At 40.4% G+C, this 20265-nt stretch overlaps 1 protein-coding gene across 12 annotated transcripts in view; it reads right to left on the bottom strand.

Moving 5' to 3' along the window:
• The window catches only part of CDK14 (cyclin dependent kinase 14), a 662006-nt gene that overhangs the window by 446827 nt on the left and 194914 nt on the right, over positions 1-20265 (bottom strand). For all 12 annotated transcript variants that reach the window (XM_044946425.2, XM_044946423.2, XM_044946424.2 and 9 more), the window contains one exon: positions 7444-7523. In XM_044946425.2, the coding sequence (XP_044802360.1) occupies positions 7444-7523 (80 nt within the window). The remainder of the gene's footprint in view (positions 1-7443; positions 7524-20265) is intronic.

Below are 20265 nucleotides of genomic sequence, written 5' to 3'. Positions count from 1 at the left end.
CAAAACAGCAGAAAAGGGGCAAACTCAAATTAAAGTGCTTCCTCTCAGTTGAACAAGCCATGACAGAGCCCTCAACAATGTAAAAACGAACATAACCCCAGCATCTACCACCTTCGTCCTAACTATTCCAAGTTCTACCATAGGAAACACAGAGGAGTTCTGTGCATGGATTTCTAGGATTAGTAACACCGAAAGGGAATGAGCAATGGTGATTGCTCTTGCGTCCACACATAAATAGCAGAAAAATAAGACTTATAAGAGGCAAGAGTGGAACATAACCAAAACTGCCTAGAGTTTAATTCTTCTTCTTATATGGTTATTTATCTCCATTAAAAATCACTTGGAAGTCAGATTTTATTAGGAAAATCTTAAAATATTTTATTCAAAGGGAAAATACAATGTCTCACTGTGATCAGTTTCTACACGCCTCTACAATTCTTATACCATTCATCTCCAAAGCATTCAGAACTCTGAATTTAGGAACTCCTTGGGAAATCAAAGCCACAATGCAGAGCTAGGTGGTGCCCGAGAAATGGCACAAACCAACTCCCATGTTCTGCATAACAGGTTTGTACTTCACGCTTAGTCGCTGAGTCATATCCGACTCTTTTCGACCCCACGGACTGCAGCCCACCAGCCTCCTCTGTCCACAAGACTTTTTCCAGACAAGAATACTGAAGTAGGTTGCCATTTCCTCCTTCAGCAGATCTTCCCAACCCAGGGATTGAACTGGGGTCTCCTGTGTCTCCTGGATTGCAGGCAGATTCTTTACTACCGAGCCACTGGGGAAGCCCCTTCTGCACAGAGTTACTGAGGCCTAAAGCCATTAGGAAATGTTGTGGATTGAATTGTGTCCCCCAAAATGCATATGAAGTCCCAACACCCTAGCACCTCAGGTTATGACAGTATATGAAATAGAATTTTTTTCAGAGGTAATTAAGTTAAAGTGAGGTCACCAGAGTAGAACCTTATCCAGTATGACTGGTGTCCTTATAAGTAAAGGACATTTGGACAAAGGTACAGAGAGAAGCTAACTTGAAGACACAAGCAGAAGACAGTCATCTATTAGCCAAGAAAGACTTGACACAAGCCTTTCCCTCGGGATCAGAAGGAGGAGCGCCCAGACACCTTGACCTTAGAGTCTAGCCTCTGGAACCATGAGATGATACATTGCTGTTGCTTCAGCCACTCAGTCTGTGTTAAGGCAGCCCTAGCAAAGTAGCACAGTGATGCAAAACAAAGCCAGGATTAAAACCCAGCTTTGAAGACTCTAACATGAGGCTTTCCAACTCAGTGCCCTGTCCTGCAACTTAACTCTCTGTTTCCACTCAAATTTCTCTCCCATAAAAATCCTACCACTTGTTCAACTTGTAAAAGACCATGTCAATGTACACTGTTTATGTTAAACTCTCGGGAGCTACACTTCCACATCCCAGAGAGAGATTTTCACATAGAGGTGAACTCAAACCCCAATGTCTAAAATCCCAATCAAATACTCCACAAAGTTAGTATGGACACTGTTTTATTTTTTTTATTTTTTTTATTTTTTTAAAAAAATTTTATTTTACTTTTAAACTTTACACTATTGTATTGGTTTTGCCAAATATCGAAATGAATCCGCCACAGGTTTTAAATCTAAGAAAGTCTAAGTACAAGATTCAAGTCCTTGGACAAGTCGTCTAAGCTCTCCAAGCCTTAATTCCATATTAATAATATGAATTGTACCAACAATATTAATTCTATATCTGCCCCTCCCAAAAAAACCTTCAAAGGGCGAATGTGAAGGAAGGTTAAATTGGATAACAGCCTTTTCAAATTGCAAGGTGTTCAAAGCAATTCTCCACACAATCACAGAATGACAGAATGTGACGGACAGAATGTGGTCCCCTGGAGAAGGGAATGGAAACCACTGCAGTATTCTTGCCTTGAGAACCCCATGAACAGCATGAAAAGGCAAAAAGATAGGACACTGAAAGAGGAACTCCACAGGTTGGTAGGTGCCCAATATGCTACTGGTGATCAGTGGAGAAATAGCTCCAGAAAGAATGAAGGGATGGAGCCAAAGCAAAAACAACGCCCAGTTGTCAATGTGACTGGTGATAGAAGCAAGGTCCGATGCTGTAAAGAGCAATATTGCATAGGAACCTGGAATGTCAGGTCCATGAATCAAGGCAAATTGGAAGTGGTCAAACAGGAGATGGCAAGAGTGAATGTCGACATTCTAGGAATCAGCGAACTGAGATGGACTGCAATGGGTGAATTTAACTCAGGTGACCATTATATCTACTACTGTGCGCAGGAATCCCTCAGAAGAAATGGAGTAGCCATCATGGTCAACAAAAGAGTCTGAAATGCAATACTTGGATGCAATCTCAAAAATGACAGAATGATGTCTGTTCATTTCCAAGGCAAACCATTCAATATCATGGTAATCCAAGTCTATGCCCCGACAAGTAAAGCTAAAGAAGCTGAAGTTGAACATTTCTATGAAGACCTACAAGACCTTCTAGAACTAACACCCCAAAAAAGATGTCCTTTTTATTATAGGGGACTGGAATGCAAAAGTAGGAAGTTAAGAAACACCTGGAGTAACAGGCAAATTTGGCCTTGGAGTACAGAATGAAGCAGGGCAAAGGCTAATGGAATTCTGCCAAGAGAAGGCACTGGTCATAGCAAACACCCTCTTCCAACAACACAAGAGAAGACTCTACACATGGACAGCACCAGATGGCCAACACCGAAATCAGATTGATTATTATTCTTTGTGGCCAAAGATGGAGAAGCTCTATACAGTCAGCAAAAACAAGACCAGGAGCTGACTGTGGCTCAGATCATGAACTCCTAATTGCCAAATTCAGAATGAAATTGAAGAAAGTGGAGAAAACCACTAAACCATTCAGGTATGACCTAAATCAAATCCCTTATGACTATACAGTGTAAGTGAGAAATATATTTAAGGGACTAGATCTGATAGAGTGCCTGATGAACCATGGACGGAGGTTTGTGACATTTTACAGAATACAGGAATCATGACCATACCCAAGAAAAAGAAATGCAAAAAAGCAAAATGGCCGTCTGAGGAGGCCTTACAAATAGCTGTGAAAAGAAGGGAAGTGAAAAGCAAAGGAGAAAAGGAAAGATATACCTATTTGAATGCAGAGTTCCAAAGAATAGCAAGGCGAGATAAGAAAGCCTTCCTCAGTGATCACTGCAAAGAAATAGAGGAAAACAATAGAATGGGAAAGACTAGAGATCTCTTCAAGAAAATCAAACATACCAAGAGAACATTTCATGCAAAGATGGGCTCAATAAAGGACAGAAATGGTAGAGACCTAAGAAGCAGAAGATATTATGAAGAGGTGACAAGAATACACAGAAGAACTGTACAAAAAAGATCTTCACGACCCAGATATTCACGATGGTGTGCTCACTCACCTAGAGCCAGACATCCTGGAATGTGAAGTCAAGTGGGCCTTAGAAAGCATCACTACAAACAAAGCTAGTGGAGGTGATGGAATTCCAGTTGCACTATTTCAAATCCTGGAAGATGATGCTGTGAAAGTGCTGCACTCACTATGCCAGCAAATTTGGAAAACTCAGCAGTGGCCACAGGATTGGAAAAGGTCAGTTTTCATTCCAATCCCAAAGAAAGGCAATGCTAAAGAGTGCTCAAACTACCGCACAATTGCACTCATCTCACAAGCTAGTAAAGTAATGCTCAAAATTCTCCAAGCCAGGCTTCAGCAATACATGAACCGTGAACTTCCAGATGTTCCAGCTGGTTTTAGAAAAGGCAGAGGAACCAGAGGTCAAATTGCTAACATCTGCTGGATCATGGAAAAAGCAAGAGAGTTCCAGAAAAACATCTATTTCTGCTTTATTGACTATGCCAAAGCCTTTTACTGTGTAGATCACAATAAACTGTGGAAAATTCTTCAAGAGATGGGAATACCAGATCACCTGACCTGCCTCTTGAGAAACCTGTATGCAGGTCAGGAAGCAACAGTTAGAACTGGACATGGAACAACAGAGTGGTTCCAAATAGGAAAAGGAGTACATCAAGGCTGTATATTGTCACCTTGCTTATTTAACTTACATGCAGAGTATATCATGAGAAATGCTGGGCTGGAAGAAGCACAAGCTGGAATCAAGATTGCCAGGAGAAATATCAATAACCTCAGAAATGCAGATGACACCACCCTGATGGCAGAAAGTGAAGAAGAACTAAAGAGCCTCTTGATGAAAGTGAAAGTGGAGAGTGAAAAAGTTGGCTTAAAGCTCAACATTCAGAAAACAAAGATCATGGCATCTGATCCCATCACTTCATGGGAAATAGATGGGGAAACAGTGGAAACAGTGTCAGACTTTATTTGGGGGACTCCAAAATAACTGCAGATGATGACTGCAGCCATGAAATTAAAAGACACTTACTCCTTGGAAGGAAAGTTATGACCAACCTAGACATCATATTAAAAAGCAGAGACATTACTTTGCCAACAAAGGTCCATCTAGTCAAGGCTCTGGTTTTTCCAGTAGTCATGTATGGATGTGAGCATTGGACTATAAAGAAAGCTGAGTGCTGAAGAATTGATGTTTTTGAACTGTGGTGTTGGAGAAGACTCTTGAGAGTCCCTTGGACTGCAAGGAGATCCGACCAGTTCATCCTAAAGGAGATCAGTCCTGGGTGTTCATTGGTAGGACTGATTTTGAAGCTGTAACTCCAATACTTTGGCCACCTGATGTTAAGAGCTGACTCACTAGAAAAGACTCTGATGCTGGGAAAGATTGAAGGCAGGAGGAGAAAGGGACGACAGAGGATGAGATGGCTGGATGGCATCACCGACTCAATGGACATGGGTTTGGGTGGACTCCGGGAGTTGGTGATGGACAGGGAGGCCTGGTGTGCTGTGGTTCATGGGATCACAGAGAGTCGGACACGACTGACCAACTGAACTGAACTGACCATGCAATGACAAGCTATTTCTCTCTCTGGCACCATTTTTTTTTTTTTTTACTCATTCAAACTCAAAACCATTGGTACTTCCCTCTGAAATCTCCTATAACCAATCACTCACCTAGATCTGACCTTTTTTCCTCTACAGCATCATTGTTTGTCCCCGCTTTCTAATAAACCTGAGTTCTCATAATTTCAAATCTACACTGCTTTGAATGACTGATTTATCCACTTCCAGTTTCCTCCGTCTCTAATCTATATCATATTCTAATACCAGATTTATCCTCCTAATAAACTCAGCTCAAAAGTCTTCAGAGGCCCTCTAAGCCACAGAACAGGTCCCAACTATGATACCCTCATTCTACAACAGAACCTCAGCTCAGGGCCAGCTTCTAAGCTTATCTCAAGGTATACCAGGTGCCCAAAGGCCTTGCCTCATACCCAGCCAGTGTGAACACACAGATCATCAAAAACCTTAATATGACCCTACTTCTTGTTTCTTCTCTTGAGCTTCCCACTGGTGGACCAAACTGTCAAAACTGGATCTTCCTCTTAACCTTGAATCTAGGAAGACATCAGCAAGGTTAAGCTGGTTAACTCCAGCACATGCCCCACATGCTAAGGAGCATGCCTGCTGCCCAGAATCACTCCCCTTCTGCTTCTCTCGTGGCCCAGCAACTCTTTGGCACTCTCCTACTTCCTAACATTCAGAGTCTACCATAATTAAACTTCTCAGGTCAATGGGAACCCACTGCCCTATCTCAGCCCAAGGTTTCCAGTTCCATCAGACTGAACACAAGCATTTTATTCCTGGAATAAATCTCACCTGACAGTGATCTATTATCATGTTTACACATTACTGGATTCAAGTGGAAATGCCACATACACAGAAGGATATGTGAGAATGGAAACAAAAGACAGAACCTTAGCTCAAGAGAGGTATGTGCGGGTCATCACATTATGGGTGCTATTTAACTCATGAAATGAATAAAATCACATGGGAAAGAGTGCTGATTGGAGAAAAGAAGGTCCTTTCCCTGTTTAAAACTCCGTAACACTTAGAAAAGGAGACAACACAAGAGAAAGAGAAACAGTTACCTACTTGGAAAATCTGGTGTCATAGAAGAGAATGTTTTAACCACGTACAACCTGATAAAAGGCTGGATAAGATAAGACAGGTGTCTACTGAAAGTGACAATAAGGAGTTCACTGATGAACCTTCCAATATTTCCAGCTAAACAGGAATGACAGAAACCAAACTGAAGAGAGATGAAAAGGAGAATGAACGGTGAGAAAGTGAAAGTAGGAAGTAGACTTCTTCGGAGCTCCCTGGTGGCCCAGTGGTGAGGATACTGGGCTTTCACTTCTGTGGCCCAAGTTCAATCCCTGGTCAGGAAAAAAAATCAGACCAGTGACACACTACATTCAGTTCATCAATATCTTAATAATACTATTGAAGTAAATCATTATTATTTATCTTATTGTGGATCAGCAGACAAGTAGTCATAGTTCCTGCAAAGCCAAAATAAACCAAAGTCTTATTTCAAGATTATTTCTACTTTAAAAACATGCAGTAGAAGTAAACGTTCTGCAAGTGAACTTAAAAGATCCCACTAATAAAAGGTGATTTATTCCCTTGAAGTAGAAAACTATGCAGGAAGGTATAAAGCAAAAATAGAGCAACTTTATAAAAGATTATATGTAACAAATAACTGTTTAAAAGACTTTTTAGGACTTCCCTGGTGGTCTAATGGTTAAGAATCCACCTTGTAATGCAAGGCACGTGGGTTTGATCCCTGCTCCTGGAAGCTCCCATATGCCATGAGGCAACAAAGCCTGCAGGCCACAACTACTGAGCCTGCCCATGGCAAATAGAGAATAACTCCTGCTAGCCCAAACTAGAGAAAGCTAGCTCACAGCAATGAAGACCCAGTGCAGCCAAAAATAAGTATTTTTTTAATCTAAAAAAATAAGAATACTTTCTAGAAAAATGACAGTGGAATAAAATATTACAACATAATGTTGATACATAAAGAGCATCTATAAATCAATAAGAAAAGCCAATATAAAATAAAGAATAGGAAAAAAGAAATCAAGAAAGATGAAGTACAAAAGATTAATAAGATAGCATAATTCCCCCCATTTTTAAGAAGTTTTCTTCAAAGTCATGAGTATAGAGTAATTTTAGATTAACACGTGCCTTAAGAACTCTGCAAACAAAATCAGACGTATAAAATCCCTCAGCCAGGACAGTCTCACCATCAGCACATACTTTTTTGCCCCCACAGCTGAATACTCAGCAGGATAGTTTTATTTAACATGACTTGATGTGATTGTAAGAGGTGCTGGTTTTATATTTCAGTTTACACATTCCAATTAGAAATATAGCCATATAATTTAGAAACAGCATATTCAGAGGTGTATAATATTTAAACAGTTATGGGCATCACACAAACACAAAAGCAAGGATAACAAGGGAAAATGCCTACCTTCCCTGATAGCTGTAAAAGGTGTACCTTCCTCTTCCTGCAGCCTGATCACCTTCAGGGCTACCAGCTTTCCATTCACCCTGGAGAAACAGAGAAACAGAAGAAGAGAAGGAAATCCATGAACATATGGTCTTGTTACGGTTCTAATTGGGCTTCCCAGGTGGCGCTAGTGTTAAAGAACCCACCTGCCAATGCAGGAGACGTAAAAGACACGGGTTTGATCCCTGGGTTGGCAAGATCCCCTGGAGAAGGGCATGGCAACCCATCCAGTATTCTTGCCTGGAGAATCCCATGACAGAGGAGCCTGGCAGGCTACAGTCCACGGGGTCGCAGAGTTAGAAACGACTGAAGGGACTTAATACACTGTTCTAATTGTCTTCATTACAGTTTGTATTTTATGGATTTGCACTAAAAATGGCAGTGACTCAATTATGCCACCACCACAAGACTAACTTCAGTAAGGCTGGGAACCCTATATCATCATCATAAATATTCACACTTCAAACATTCACATTTTAAATATTCACGCTTGCATAGTCCAAGCTTTAACTCAAGTTTTCTGTGATTCACTCGATGTTCCTTCCAACATGTAACTAGTGCTTAACAAAAAAAACACTGTGTTTGATCAATTATTCAGATTAATTAAAAATCAAGTACTCAGAATAACACTCTCCTTTTGTTTCTCCAGTAGCTCCTTTGTTTCTTAGGATCAAATGTCTGTAGGGCTTCCCAGGTGGCTTAGTGGTAAAGAATCTGCCTGCCAGGCCGGAGACCACAGGTTAGGTCAGGAAGATCCCCTGGAGAAGTAAATGGCAACCCACTTCAGTATTCTTACCTAGGAAATTCCATGGACAGAAGAGCCTGGCAGGCTACAGTCCATGGGGTCACAAAGAGTCGGACACGACTGAGTGACTGAACAACAACAAATTCATTTCCAGTCTTAAGCTGACGTCATTCAGTCCCCAAAGACGGAAAACTGACCCTGGCTTCTTGCTTCTCCCCTCTTCTTTCTCTGTCTCTATCAATACCACCCGTTTCTCTCTTTTTTGCCATTTTCTTAAGCTAGAGTCTCCTAAAGTTGTATTTAGTCTGATGATGTTTTAGAATGCTATATATCATCACAATAAAAGTTAAGAATATTTTACTATTACAAAATTATACAAGACCCATACAAAACAGATGGTTCTTCTAGGCACATTCTAAATGTGTATCAGCTCTAATTAAAAGTAAGATTACACTAGGCAAGTAACTTTCTATACAATCAATTCTGTTAATAAAATAAAGACATTCTTCCAGCTGAATGTTCTACTTCTACCTTGACTAGGCTTACCAACATATTTCATACTAATATACTTAAATAAAATAAGTAAAATAAGCACATATTAAAAATGTAAAAGCTACAAGAAAGCTGTAATGAAAAGTAAATCTCCCTGCCATAGCCAGCTCCCACCCTCTGAGTGTGGTGGGAGCTCCCACCCACTTAACTCAGGTAACTTAGCTTGATATGTGTACTTAACACACACATATACAAATGGTAATATGCCATACAGGGTACAGTGTATATTATTTCTATCTCTCAATATATTTGGGTGACTTCCTCATAAACTCATAGAAATTGTCTTTTGTTTTTAGAAAACCACAGGGTGTTCCTTTGTCTAAGTGTAGTACGCTTAACTTAATTCCAATCCTCTGCTGCTGCTGCTGCTAAATCGCTTCAGTCGTGTCCGATTCTGTGTGACCCCACAGACAGCAGCCCAACAGGCTCCCCTGTCCCTGGGATTCTCCAGGCAAGAACACCAGAGTGGGTTGCCATTTCCTTCTCCAATGCGTGAAAGTGAAGTGGCTCAGTCGTGTCCGAATCTTAGCGACCCCGTGGACTGAATCCCACCAGGCTCCTCCGTCCATGGGATTTTCCAGGCAAGAGTACTCGAGTGGGGTGCCATTTCCTTGTCCATCAAGCTTTTTAGTGGAACATTAAGAAATTATCCTACACACAGGTTGTACCAATTTCTACTACCTATAGCAAATAGGAGCTTGAGTTCCCCCTTTACTGATAGATCCTAGGTTATGGACCACTGATTTGGCCAACTTGATGGAGGAATAGCGGTTCTCACTGTAGTCTAAATTGCAACCAAAAGTCTTTAGAGCTTATGGAATCAACAGCGAGCCCATGCGTCCCAGAGAATCCAGTGGCTGAGTCTGAAATAAAAGAATCTGAAAGTCTCTTTCTTGTAAACTGCATCCAACTGGTCTATTTTTTATTAAAAAAAAAAAATCCTGCCACAGACACAGAATTTGAAAGGTCAGGGATTTATCACAGCCCAGCCATCCTAATGGCATCCCTCATCGAACTGATTGTTCAAATACATTACTGGTTGCACTAATCAAAGGACATCTGATTATAAGGCTCTGCAATGTGCTGTCTCCTCTAGGTTAGGGGGCTGGTTTATTTTCCCCTGTGTTTCAGCTGGGAGGACAGGCCTGGCACTTTTCTGCTCTGCAATTCTCTTCTCCTGAGTATGTCACCTTGATGTCTTTCTAATCCTGATTATGCTCTAGGTACCAGGTGCAAGTAAAATATTAATATTCATATGGGGTTCAACTGGAGACGGACTGTACCTTGCCCTCTCCACTTTGCTCTTTATGGCTGAGGGAGGCCTCCAGCCGGGCTTGAGGCTGGAATGCAGTCAGTATTGACATCTGCACAGATTTTCTCAGCCCAGCTGAGCTCATCACTGGCTCCCTAAGGAGGTGGGAACTGAGGCCAAGAACTGCTTGGAATTCTCCCTTCATTTACAGATAGTCTCCCATCACCCATAACACATACACACACAGAGCCTTCTTCCCACAAAGCTTTTCCATCTCCCTTGAGATTGCTGGCTTACACAAACTGAATTCTGGAATATAGGGAATTTATGGTTTTGGAAGGCTATAAGCTTAAAACAGATGCAGACCATGAAGCTATGATTCCCCTGTAATACACTGAAAGGCGATGAGCCTTTAACTGAACCAGCCTTGACACTTTAAATGCAACCAGAGAAGGAACACCTTTAAGCAACCTCATAGACTGTGTGCATCATTTCTGAGGTGAAATAAACCTTCAACATATTTACTATGATAAACTGCCTAAAAGAACAAGATCCGGGTTAACAGAATCCTGATTCTGAAGCATAATGCTCCATGAGTTAAACCTCCAACTATCAATTTCTTACAGTTATGATAATCACAGGAGTTAAAGACACTGAGATTTTATGTGAAACTAAAAAATTCCTTAAAATTTATAGTAGACTATTAGATTTAGGAGCAAAGGAACTTTCTTCTGTTTTGTTAACTGTTACATGCCCAATGCCTAAAACCATCTGACATACAGAATACACTCAAAATATTTGATTGAATGAATATTAAAAATGTTAATATACTAACATTTCTTTCCTTACATTTGCAAGATAATTCAAGAATAAAATGTAAAAATTATTGCTTTCAAAGATTTCAGATATATCACATTTTTTAAAAGATTTCAATATCTTCTTTCACATTTAATTTTTTTTTAACAGTAGGTCCTTGTTGGTCATCTATTTGGCATGTTCCTGTCAATCACAAAACTCTCAATGTTTGAGTTTAAATATTTATTTTGGGACTTCCCTGGCGGTCCATCAGTTAAGACTCCACACTTCCATTGCAGGGGCCATGGGTTCAATCCTTAGTTGGGGAACTAAGATCCCACGTGCTGGAGAGTTCAGCCAAACAAATAAATATTTTATTTTTTCAAATTAAAGGTGGAGTCTCTTTGTTTTTGATGATGCATGCAGATATATAAAATTTTCATTTCCTTAAGGTTTTAGAATTTATAGAATTCTTTGTTAATTAACCTTTTTCACCCAACAGACCTGTTTCAAACCCCTCAGTATCTTCAATAATCTGAGCTCAGACCACTAATCGGTTTCTCCCTCTTTTTCAACTGCTTAATTGGTTTCCCATTAAGAACCGTATTGATCATCAAATTGTTCTTTAACCTAGGAGTCATTGTGACTGTTTTCTTAATTTTTCTCCACACGTCTAGACACTTACCAACTACTGAATCCCTCAGCATAAAGTCTAGTAAAAACATTAAGTCACTGGCTGAACTTTTGGAAAAGGTATCTTTTGAAAAAATAATTACAAATATTCTAATGTTCAACCTTTGGAGCATATCTAATAATTACTTTGTTTGGTTAAACTGTTCAATTAAATATGCAAAACACATACTTCAAACATTGATTTAAGTTCTTTAGAATAATTACAAAATTCAAATTGAATCAATAAATTAGAGCTGTTTACAGGAAAACACTGAAGATTCCTCTTTAACAAGTCTTATTAATTAAATCAAAGGCTAATGAATAGAAGGCAATCAAGACTTGATTGGCAACGGAGACATTAACCCAGGTAAATAACATTTTTAAAATGCTTTAAATTGTGTTAATACTACCACAGAACCTTCTGCTGGAGAAATTGCCAGTCTCATGTCTAGCTGTTCTAAGCCATACAGGGAGCTGTTTTAATTTCAGAGACTAGCTATCACTCTCTAATTCTTCCAAGAACTGCCATTCCCAGCTTGGCCTCCCTGTGAAGCTCAATGCATGCTCAAGGATGAGTGATTTCAAACTGGTTCTAACCACAAATCCAAATCTCTGCCAACTTCAAAAATTCTGTCCACAGATATGTGTGCCCATAAGTCTGTAAATAATAAAATTATCTTGTGTGGGTGAAGCAAGACGGAGAAGTTCTGAATAAGGAGAATGGCCTATTCATTTTTGCACGCATGTGCTATTTTGACATTTCATGAACCCTACAAAGCAAAACTTTCCCACTCAGGGTCAATTTTCCAGGCTCAAAAGACGATGCACGAAGAGAATTTCCTAATGGACAATTCTCAAAGGAAAGCCTAAAGGTTTTCTATCAGATTAGTTACCGCAAATTCGTAAGATAACTTTGTACAATAAAACAAAATAACAAACATTATCTAGGTCATCTCTGAAAATAGTGTTCATGTGCTAACACCTAGGAGAAATTATGTCTAGAGGATATAAAGGAAATTAAGGCAATACACCTAAAAGAAATTTAATATACTCTGGCAAATTTAATATATTCTGCCTCTCTCTACCATTATGAGTCTGTCTCAAGAGAAACTGCTATGGAAAATAATACCGAGTGCACGGAGATACACAGCTTTTGTTTCCTCGCTGTGTTGGTTTAAAGCAACAGAAGGAAATGTAGTTACTACTCAGAGAGTGGCAATGGCAAGGCTGAGCTCATCCAGGACAATATTTTAAACTGAACTTACACCTTTTTGGCAAAGTCATTAAAAATATTTTAAAGGTTTTACCATCAGTGTTTCTTTCATTTGTTCTCTCTTAAGACACTGGTTGGAATGCTGATGATACTGTATCACATACACACTTCAAAAATTAAAAGCAACTAAATATTCATGGTCTTGCCATCTCCACCTAAATTCAATTTTCATTCAGGTATAAAAGAGAAACCATCTCAGTACTATTTAACCTTTGATATTCAGAAATATTCTAAAAGTACATTATTTATTCTGGAAAAGTAAATTTAGAATTTCAAGGTTAAGTTGTCAGTAATCACACCTCACCCTAATCTTTATCAAAACAATACAGAAAGAACAGGAAGAAGACTAATGTTATTTCTGTTAAATTGATTTCTTTTTAAAAATAAAAAAAAGACTTATAAAAGAATGGCATAATGGTTATTTATTAAGATGTGATTAACAATGCAAAAAGTCTAATAACGCAATGAGAAAAAGGGTGCACTCAACCAACAATTATTATGAGATTGTATGTTTGATAAAATATTGATAATGATGCTTCATTAAACGTACAAACTCATAATACTTTGAAACATAAAATTAGAGGAACATATATCGTTCATGGGAGAAAAGAAAACAATTACATTTCAATAACTTAAAACTTGCATTTTTCCTAAAATAAAGTCTGTCAGTAAAGGATTTGAGAATCTTAGAACTTTAAAAAAGTAACCTCCGTGGAGGGAGGGTATGGACTGGGAATTTGGGGTTGGCAGATGCAAACTATTACATTTAGGATGGATAAACAAGGTCCTGGTGTACAGCACAGGGAACAATATTCACTATCCTGTGATAAACACAATGGAAAAAACATAGCAAAGAATGTATACACGTGTATAACGTAACTGAGAAGTGAGCCAGTCTGCTGTGCAGCAGAGATTGGCACAACACTGTCAATCAACTGTACTTCAATTTATAAAATTTAATTTAAAAAAACAGAAGTAAACTCAGTGATCACTCAAAATGAAAAAATTCTTACTGGGTTGATTTTCTGTCACTCCCAGGGACAAAGCACTCCCTCATAAGACTTTGTTGGAACTCAAATCCCCTAAAACGCCCACATTTTTTAGTCCCTCTTTATGTTCAGCCTAAATTGGCTTCCTGCAACTTCTACTCTCAATCAAGTTCTGAGTCCACAAAGACTAAACTAAATGCTCTTCCTCAAGACAGCCCTCCACTTAATGAAGTTTTACTATCCTGCCTCCTATTCAACAAATACTAATTGACAGAATGTCAAGCTGTGCTGGGGATAAAGAATAAACAACCCAGACACGGTCCCTGCACTTAGGGCTCAGGGAGGAGATAGATGTAAAACATGCATCTACAAAGACAGCTGTCAAAGCGGGGCAGGAGATGCTCGCTTGCCAAAAATGGGACAACTTAACCATCACTAAACTAATACCTGTGATTGAAAGGCATTAAATATGTTTAAATCAATAAGTTTACAATGAGATATTATTTACTTATAAGTTCTATTTTTTTAAGTTTTTTTTTTTGATTTGGATCATTTTTAAGTTTCTTTTTCTTTTTTTCAATTTATTTTTCATTGGAGGATAATTGCTTTAAAATGTTGTGTTACTTTCTGCCATACAACAAGGTAATCAGCTATAAGTATACATAGATCCCTTCATTTTGAACCTCCCTTCCAACCCTTATACCCAATCCCCCGAACCCACCCCTAACCCACCCCGAACTCACCATCACAGAGCACTGGGCTGAGCTCACTATGCTATAGGGCAGCTTCTGATGTGGACCATTTTTAAAGTCTTTATTGAATTTGTTACACTCTGCTTCTGCGGTTTATGTTCCAGTTTTTTGGCCATGAGGAAATGTGGGATCTTACCTCCCTAAGCAGGAATCAAACCTGCACTCCCTACATTGGAAGGTGAGGTCTTAACCACCAGACCACCAGGGAAGTCCCCTATAATGAGACTTTAGAAGAAACTCACGAGTTACATTTGGAGAGTACTATGGATCCCACTCATTAGTTTAAAAACTGTTAAAGAGAATATGTCAAGCATTTGCTTCCCTTTTCATATACCTTCCTATACACTACGTGTTGTCACTGTTTAGTTGCTAAGTTGCTTTGACTCTTTACGACTCCATGGACTGACTGCAGCATGCCATACACCCTATACCTCAGTGTGATCAGATAGTTGATATGTGAAATTTCTCTGTAGAGATGCATCGTGTGAAAAATGAAGGGGAAATGACAAAATTTGAATATCAACATTAACAGCTGCTGAAATCACAAAAAAAGGCTACCAGATATTAAGTGCCTCCTGATGGGAGCACTCATGCACCTCAATGGAATCAATTCAATCTGAATGTGACCAAGTACCATCTAATCCCTTATTTTAAGAAAACAAAGGAACAATTTATTAAATAAATAACACCATTTCTTATTGGGATAGAGTGAGAAAAATCTACACTATAGGAAACTATAGGGAAAGGAACCTGTTTCTTCAACAAATAAATTTCAAGAAAAAAAAAGGTGGGGGAAAGCCCACAACTTAAAAGAGAGAGATATCAACTAACTGAAATGAACTGCAATGTTATCTTGATTCCAACAAAGCTAATTTTAACACTGACTATATATTTGATGATTTAAAAAATTGCTAAAATTTTTATACTTGATAATGGTATTGTGATTAGGTGCTTATCTTAAAACAAGGTTCTTATCTTTCAAAGAAAAAATATACAATGATGTTTAGGGTTTGTTTCAAAATACCTGGGAGGAATGAAGACAGACGAAACACACAGGCTGTCAAGGATGGCATCATGGGGAGTTATGAGAATTCCAGTCTCTTCTCATTTTCCATAGTATGTTCTTTAAAAACGAAAACATACTCCCAATAGAAATTGAGATAAATGCCATGAAGGAAATCACAGCATGCCATAAAGAAAATAAAGAACCTATTTTAACAGAAATACAAATGAACTTACTTGCAGAATGCTGCTGCTGCTAAGTTGCTGCAGTCATGTCTGACTCTGTGCAACCCCATAGATGGCAGCCCACCAGGCTCCCCCGTCCCTGGGATTCTCCAGGCAAGAACACTGGAGTGGGTTGCCATTTCCTTCTCCAATGCAGGAAAGTGAAAAGTGAAAGTGAAGTCGCTCAGTCATGTCCGACTCTTCGCGACCCCATGGACTGCAGCCCACCAGGCTCCTCCGTCCATGAGATTTTCCAGGCAAGAGTACTGGGGTGGGGTGCCATTGCCTTCTACTTGCAGAATAGACTAACAGAAAACAAACTTATGGTTCCAAAAGGAAAAAGTAGGGGAGAGATAAATTAGGGATTGGGATTAACAGATACAAACTGCTATAAATAAAATAGATAAGCAATAAAGACCTATTGTGCAGCACAGAGAACTATATTCAATATCTTCTAAAATGGGAAAAAAGTCTAAAAAAGGATATATACATATGTATACCTGAATCACTTTGTACACCTAAAACATTGTGAATTGACTGTACCTTAGTTTTTCTTTAAAAAAATAACCTATTTTAGACAGTTAGAGAAGGATTTTCTGAGTGTGACATTTGAGCTGAAATAAGAAATATAGCAAGAGTAAGTAAATAATATTCCAGGCAGATGGAACAACCTGTACAAAAGCCCAAAGGCAGAGAACACAATGCATTAAACAAAAATATAAGAAAGAGTGGATGAGGCTTGTTATTACTGGTGGGTAGGGTACGTGGATGGGGGAACGTGGAGAGAAGGACAGGAAAGCTTGATCACAGAGGTCCTTAAGGGCCACAGAAAGGCCTGATTAAAACAAACACCACTGGGGACTCTTCAGAAAAGAGATAGCATGGTTAAATTACATGCCTGCAGCTCCCTCACTATGGTGTGGAGAAGAGACTGAAGGAACCCAACGGTGGGAGCAGCGAGAAGGGAGGTGGGACAGTGACTGCTCTGGTCCAGGGAAAAGATGCTCGCCACCAAGAACCAGAGCATTGGCAAAAGCAATGGGAAAAAGGAAAACAATATTCTGAAGACAGATTCAACAGTCTATAAGCATAAACTGGATTGGGTGTAGGGCAAGTGGTGAAGGATGATTCCACATGTCCTGACTTCAATGTATGCGTGGATAGAAGTATGTGTACTGAGGCAAGGGAAACTACAGAAGAGATTTAGATAGAGGTCCAAGAGTCTGTTTGGGAGGAAAGTAGTCTAGAATTGACCAAGTGCAGACGTAAGAGAAACATTCATATTTATGAGTCTGGGTCTCAGTACAAAAATCTAAGCTAGACATAAAAATGTGTGAATCATTGGAGGAGTTCAAGGGAAGCAATAATCTCAAGACAGCCAGTTTTCTGTTAAAGCAGGAGTAAAGAAAACACTAAGAAAAAGGTAGAATCAGAGTATGGTATTCTAGATCTAGATGACATGAAAAGAGTCTGAAGGACAGGGGTAGGTACAGAGTAGGAGACAGAGTAAGAAATACAGGAGTGAGGTCTGAGGGCCACAGAAAGTTCTGAGGTCTGAGGTCTTAAGGGCCACAGAAAGGCCTGATTAAAACAAACACCACTGGGGACTCTTCAGAAAAGAGATAGCATGATTAAATTACATGCCTGCAGCTCCCTCACTATGGTGTGGAGAAAAGACTGAAGGAACCCAACAGTGGGAGCAGCGAGAAGGGAGGTGGGGCTGTATACCAAGGAGCTGTATACCTTATAGCTGTATACCTATACAGCAAGGGGGCTGTATACCACGGGTGGTGCTGTGGTAACAGATAAATACATAGACAGACAGGCAGATAGACAGACAGATTACCAAGCAGTAGATAGAAAACCGGGAAGTTATATACCACAGGTAGTGCTGAATATCCATTGGAAGGACTGATGCTGAAGCTGAAACTCCAATACTTTGGCCACCTGATGCGAAGAGCTGACTCATTAGAAAAGACCCTGATGCTGGGAAAGATTGGGGGCAGGAGGAGAAGGGGACGACAGAGGATGAAGGTTGGATGGCATCACAGATTCAATGGACATGGGTTTGGGTAAACTCCAGGAGTTGGTGATGGACAGGGAGGCCTGGCGTGCTGCAGTTCATGGGGTCGCGAAGAGTGGACACGACTGAGCGAATGAACCGACTGAGCACTGTAGCAAACAGCGGTACTGAAATGGAGCAGAACCCTATGGTCCTTGCATCCCATGTCCTCAGTCTGCCTTTTGTCTACAGAAAAACTTCAGCCAAAGGATAAATTTATAGTCAGAGAAGTGAGAAAACACAGAAACAAAGGAAAATAGTCAAAGGAGACCAAATAATAACAATATGTTCATTAAAGTCAAGGACCTTTGGTTCCGTCTCAAGGGCAATAGCTTTTCAAAGGCTTTAGTTCCTCTAAGCCATATCCTGTGAGCTGTCTTATAGATACTGAAACCTCCACCAGGCTGAAAAAGTTAACCACATGATGACCAGACTCTACCCATGACACACGCTGCCACAATTCTGTGAATTGACCTAAAAAAAAAAAAAAAAGGAAACAAACTGACCCTAGAACTGAACCTAAAACAACCAAAAGGACACTGGTCAGACCCCAGTGACCAATTTGAAGATGACTGTCAAAGCTGCCAGTGCTGTTTCTGCATGGAGCCCCCTCCCTCTGTCTATATAAGCTCTGTGCGCTGGCTGTCTGCGGGCTGTGGGAGTTGGGGGACTGTCGGCCTTTGGACCAGTTGCGAGCATCCAAAAAAAAGCAAAATTCCTTTCCACCAACCTGGCCTCTTCACTGGCTTTTGAGCAGTGAGCAGCCAGACTCCACACTTGCCATGTGAGGCAGAGGCAAGTCCATCCTGTCTTGGCTGTTACTCAGCAAAGCAACCCCTGCATGTGTGAGGCAAGGCCTGGAGTGGGTTAGGGCCAGCCCAGCAGCTGCACAAGAGACCAAAGTACAGGATCTCACCGCTGTCTACATTTTAAAACCCATTTGTTGTTGTTCAGCTGTACAGTCATGTCCGACTCTTTGCAACCCCATGGACTGCAGCACACCAGGGTTCTCTGTCCTTCACCATCTCCCAGAGTTTGCTCAAACTCATGTCTATTGAGTTGGTGATGCCATCCAACCATCTCATCCTTCGTCGCTCCAGTCTCCTCCCACCTTCAATCCTTCCCAGCATCAGGGTCTTTTCCAATGAGCTGCCTCTGTGCATCAGGTGGCCAAAGTACTGGAGCTTCAGCTTCAGCATCAGTCCTTCCAATAAATATTTAGGATTGATTTCCACAATGCCTGGCCCCATCCTTGATTTAACTGGTGTGGGGTGGGGTTCTAGCATCCATATTTGTTAGAAACATCCTTGCTGCTTTTGTTCAGTTGCTAAGTCATGTCCAACTCTTTGAGACCCCATGGACTATAGCCCACCAGGCTCTTCTGTCCATGGGGATTCACCAGGCAAAAATACTGGAGTGGGTTGCCATGCCCCTCTCCAGGGGATCTTCCCAACCCAAGGATTGAATCTGGGTCTCCTGCATTGCAGGCGGACTCTTTACTATTTGAGCCACCAGAGAAGCCCCTTCAGGAGTTTGATCTGTCCCTAATAATATTCCAACTTGTCAGCAGCAACCAACAGCTTACACCTTTCACGTCTGCTCTAAATTCAATCTTGTTTTTGACAAGCCATGGCCGCCCAGTGTTCTAAGTGTCCTCATCTGAAGCAGAGTGGAAACACTGAACAGGATGAGGCCCAGAGCAGTACTTAAAAAAAAAAAGAAAAGTATATATATATATACATACACACATGTGTGTGTGTGTGTTATATACTTGTTTGTTTCACATGGCATCTTAGCTGCGGCACATGGCATCTTTTAGTTTTAGCCATGCAAACTCTTAGTTGTGGCATATGGGATCTGGCTCCCTGACCAGGGAAGGAACCCAGCCCCCTGCATTGGGCGTGTGGAGTCTTAGCCACTGGAAGCTACCAAGGAAGTCCCCAGGGCAGTGCTCTTTGACACCACACTCTTGACACACCCACCCCATTCTCTTTTGGGGGACCTGGCTTCATTGACTGTCTTCTCTTTTTTTCTCTCTCTCCCCTTCCTCCTTCCCTTTTCCCTTTCAGACTCTTTAACCCAGCCCTTCCTCTCCATGGACACTCTGTCCCAAACCACTACACTGACCTTCTACCTCTACCACTGGACTGTTTTGGAAAATCTGCATGTAGCACACGGTGTTCAGTGGTGAATGAATGAGTGAACCCTTTACCTTATAAAAGAAGTACTCGAAATCCTACCACTCTGATCAGCCTGTTTTAAATCTACCACCAGAAACAGCAGATCACTCAACTGTCTGTGGCCCTCTAACCTACCAGAACATAATCAGAACATTTACCCATGTTGGAAAAACAAGCAGATATCCAGCATTTACAGTGTTCCAGTCTACTAGCTTAACTATCTCCTCAAAAAGAGGAATTAAAGTTATTTAGGTATGACATAATCTTTTATAAACTCCTGCTGC

Source organism: Bubalus bubalis, chromosome 8 (genome assembly GCF_019923935.1).
Source record: "Bubalus bubalis isolate 160015118507 breed Murrah chromosome 8, NDDB_SH_1, whole genome shotgun sequence".
NCBI lineage: Eukaryota > Metazoa > Chordata > Mammalia > Artiodactyla > Bovidae > Bubalus > Bubalus bubalis.
This window is presented reverse-complemented; position numbering and strand designations above follow the sequence as displayed.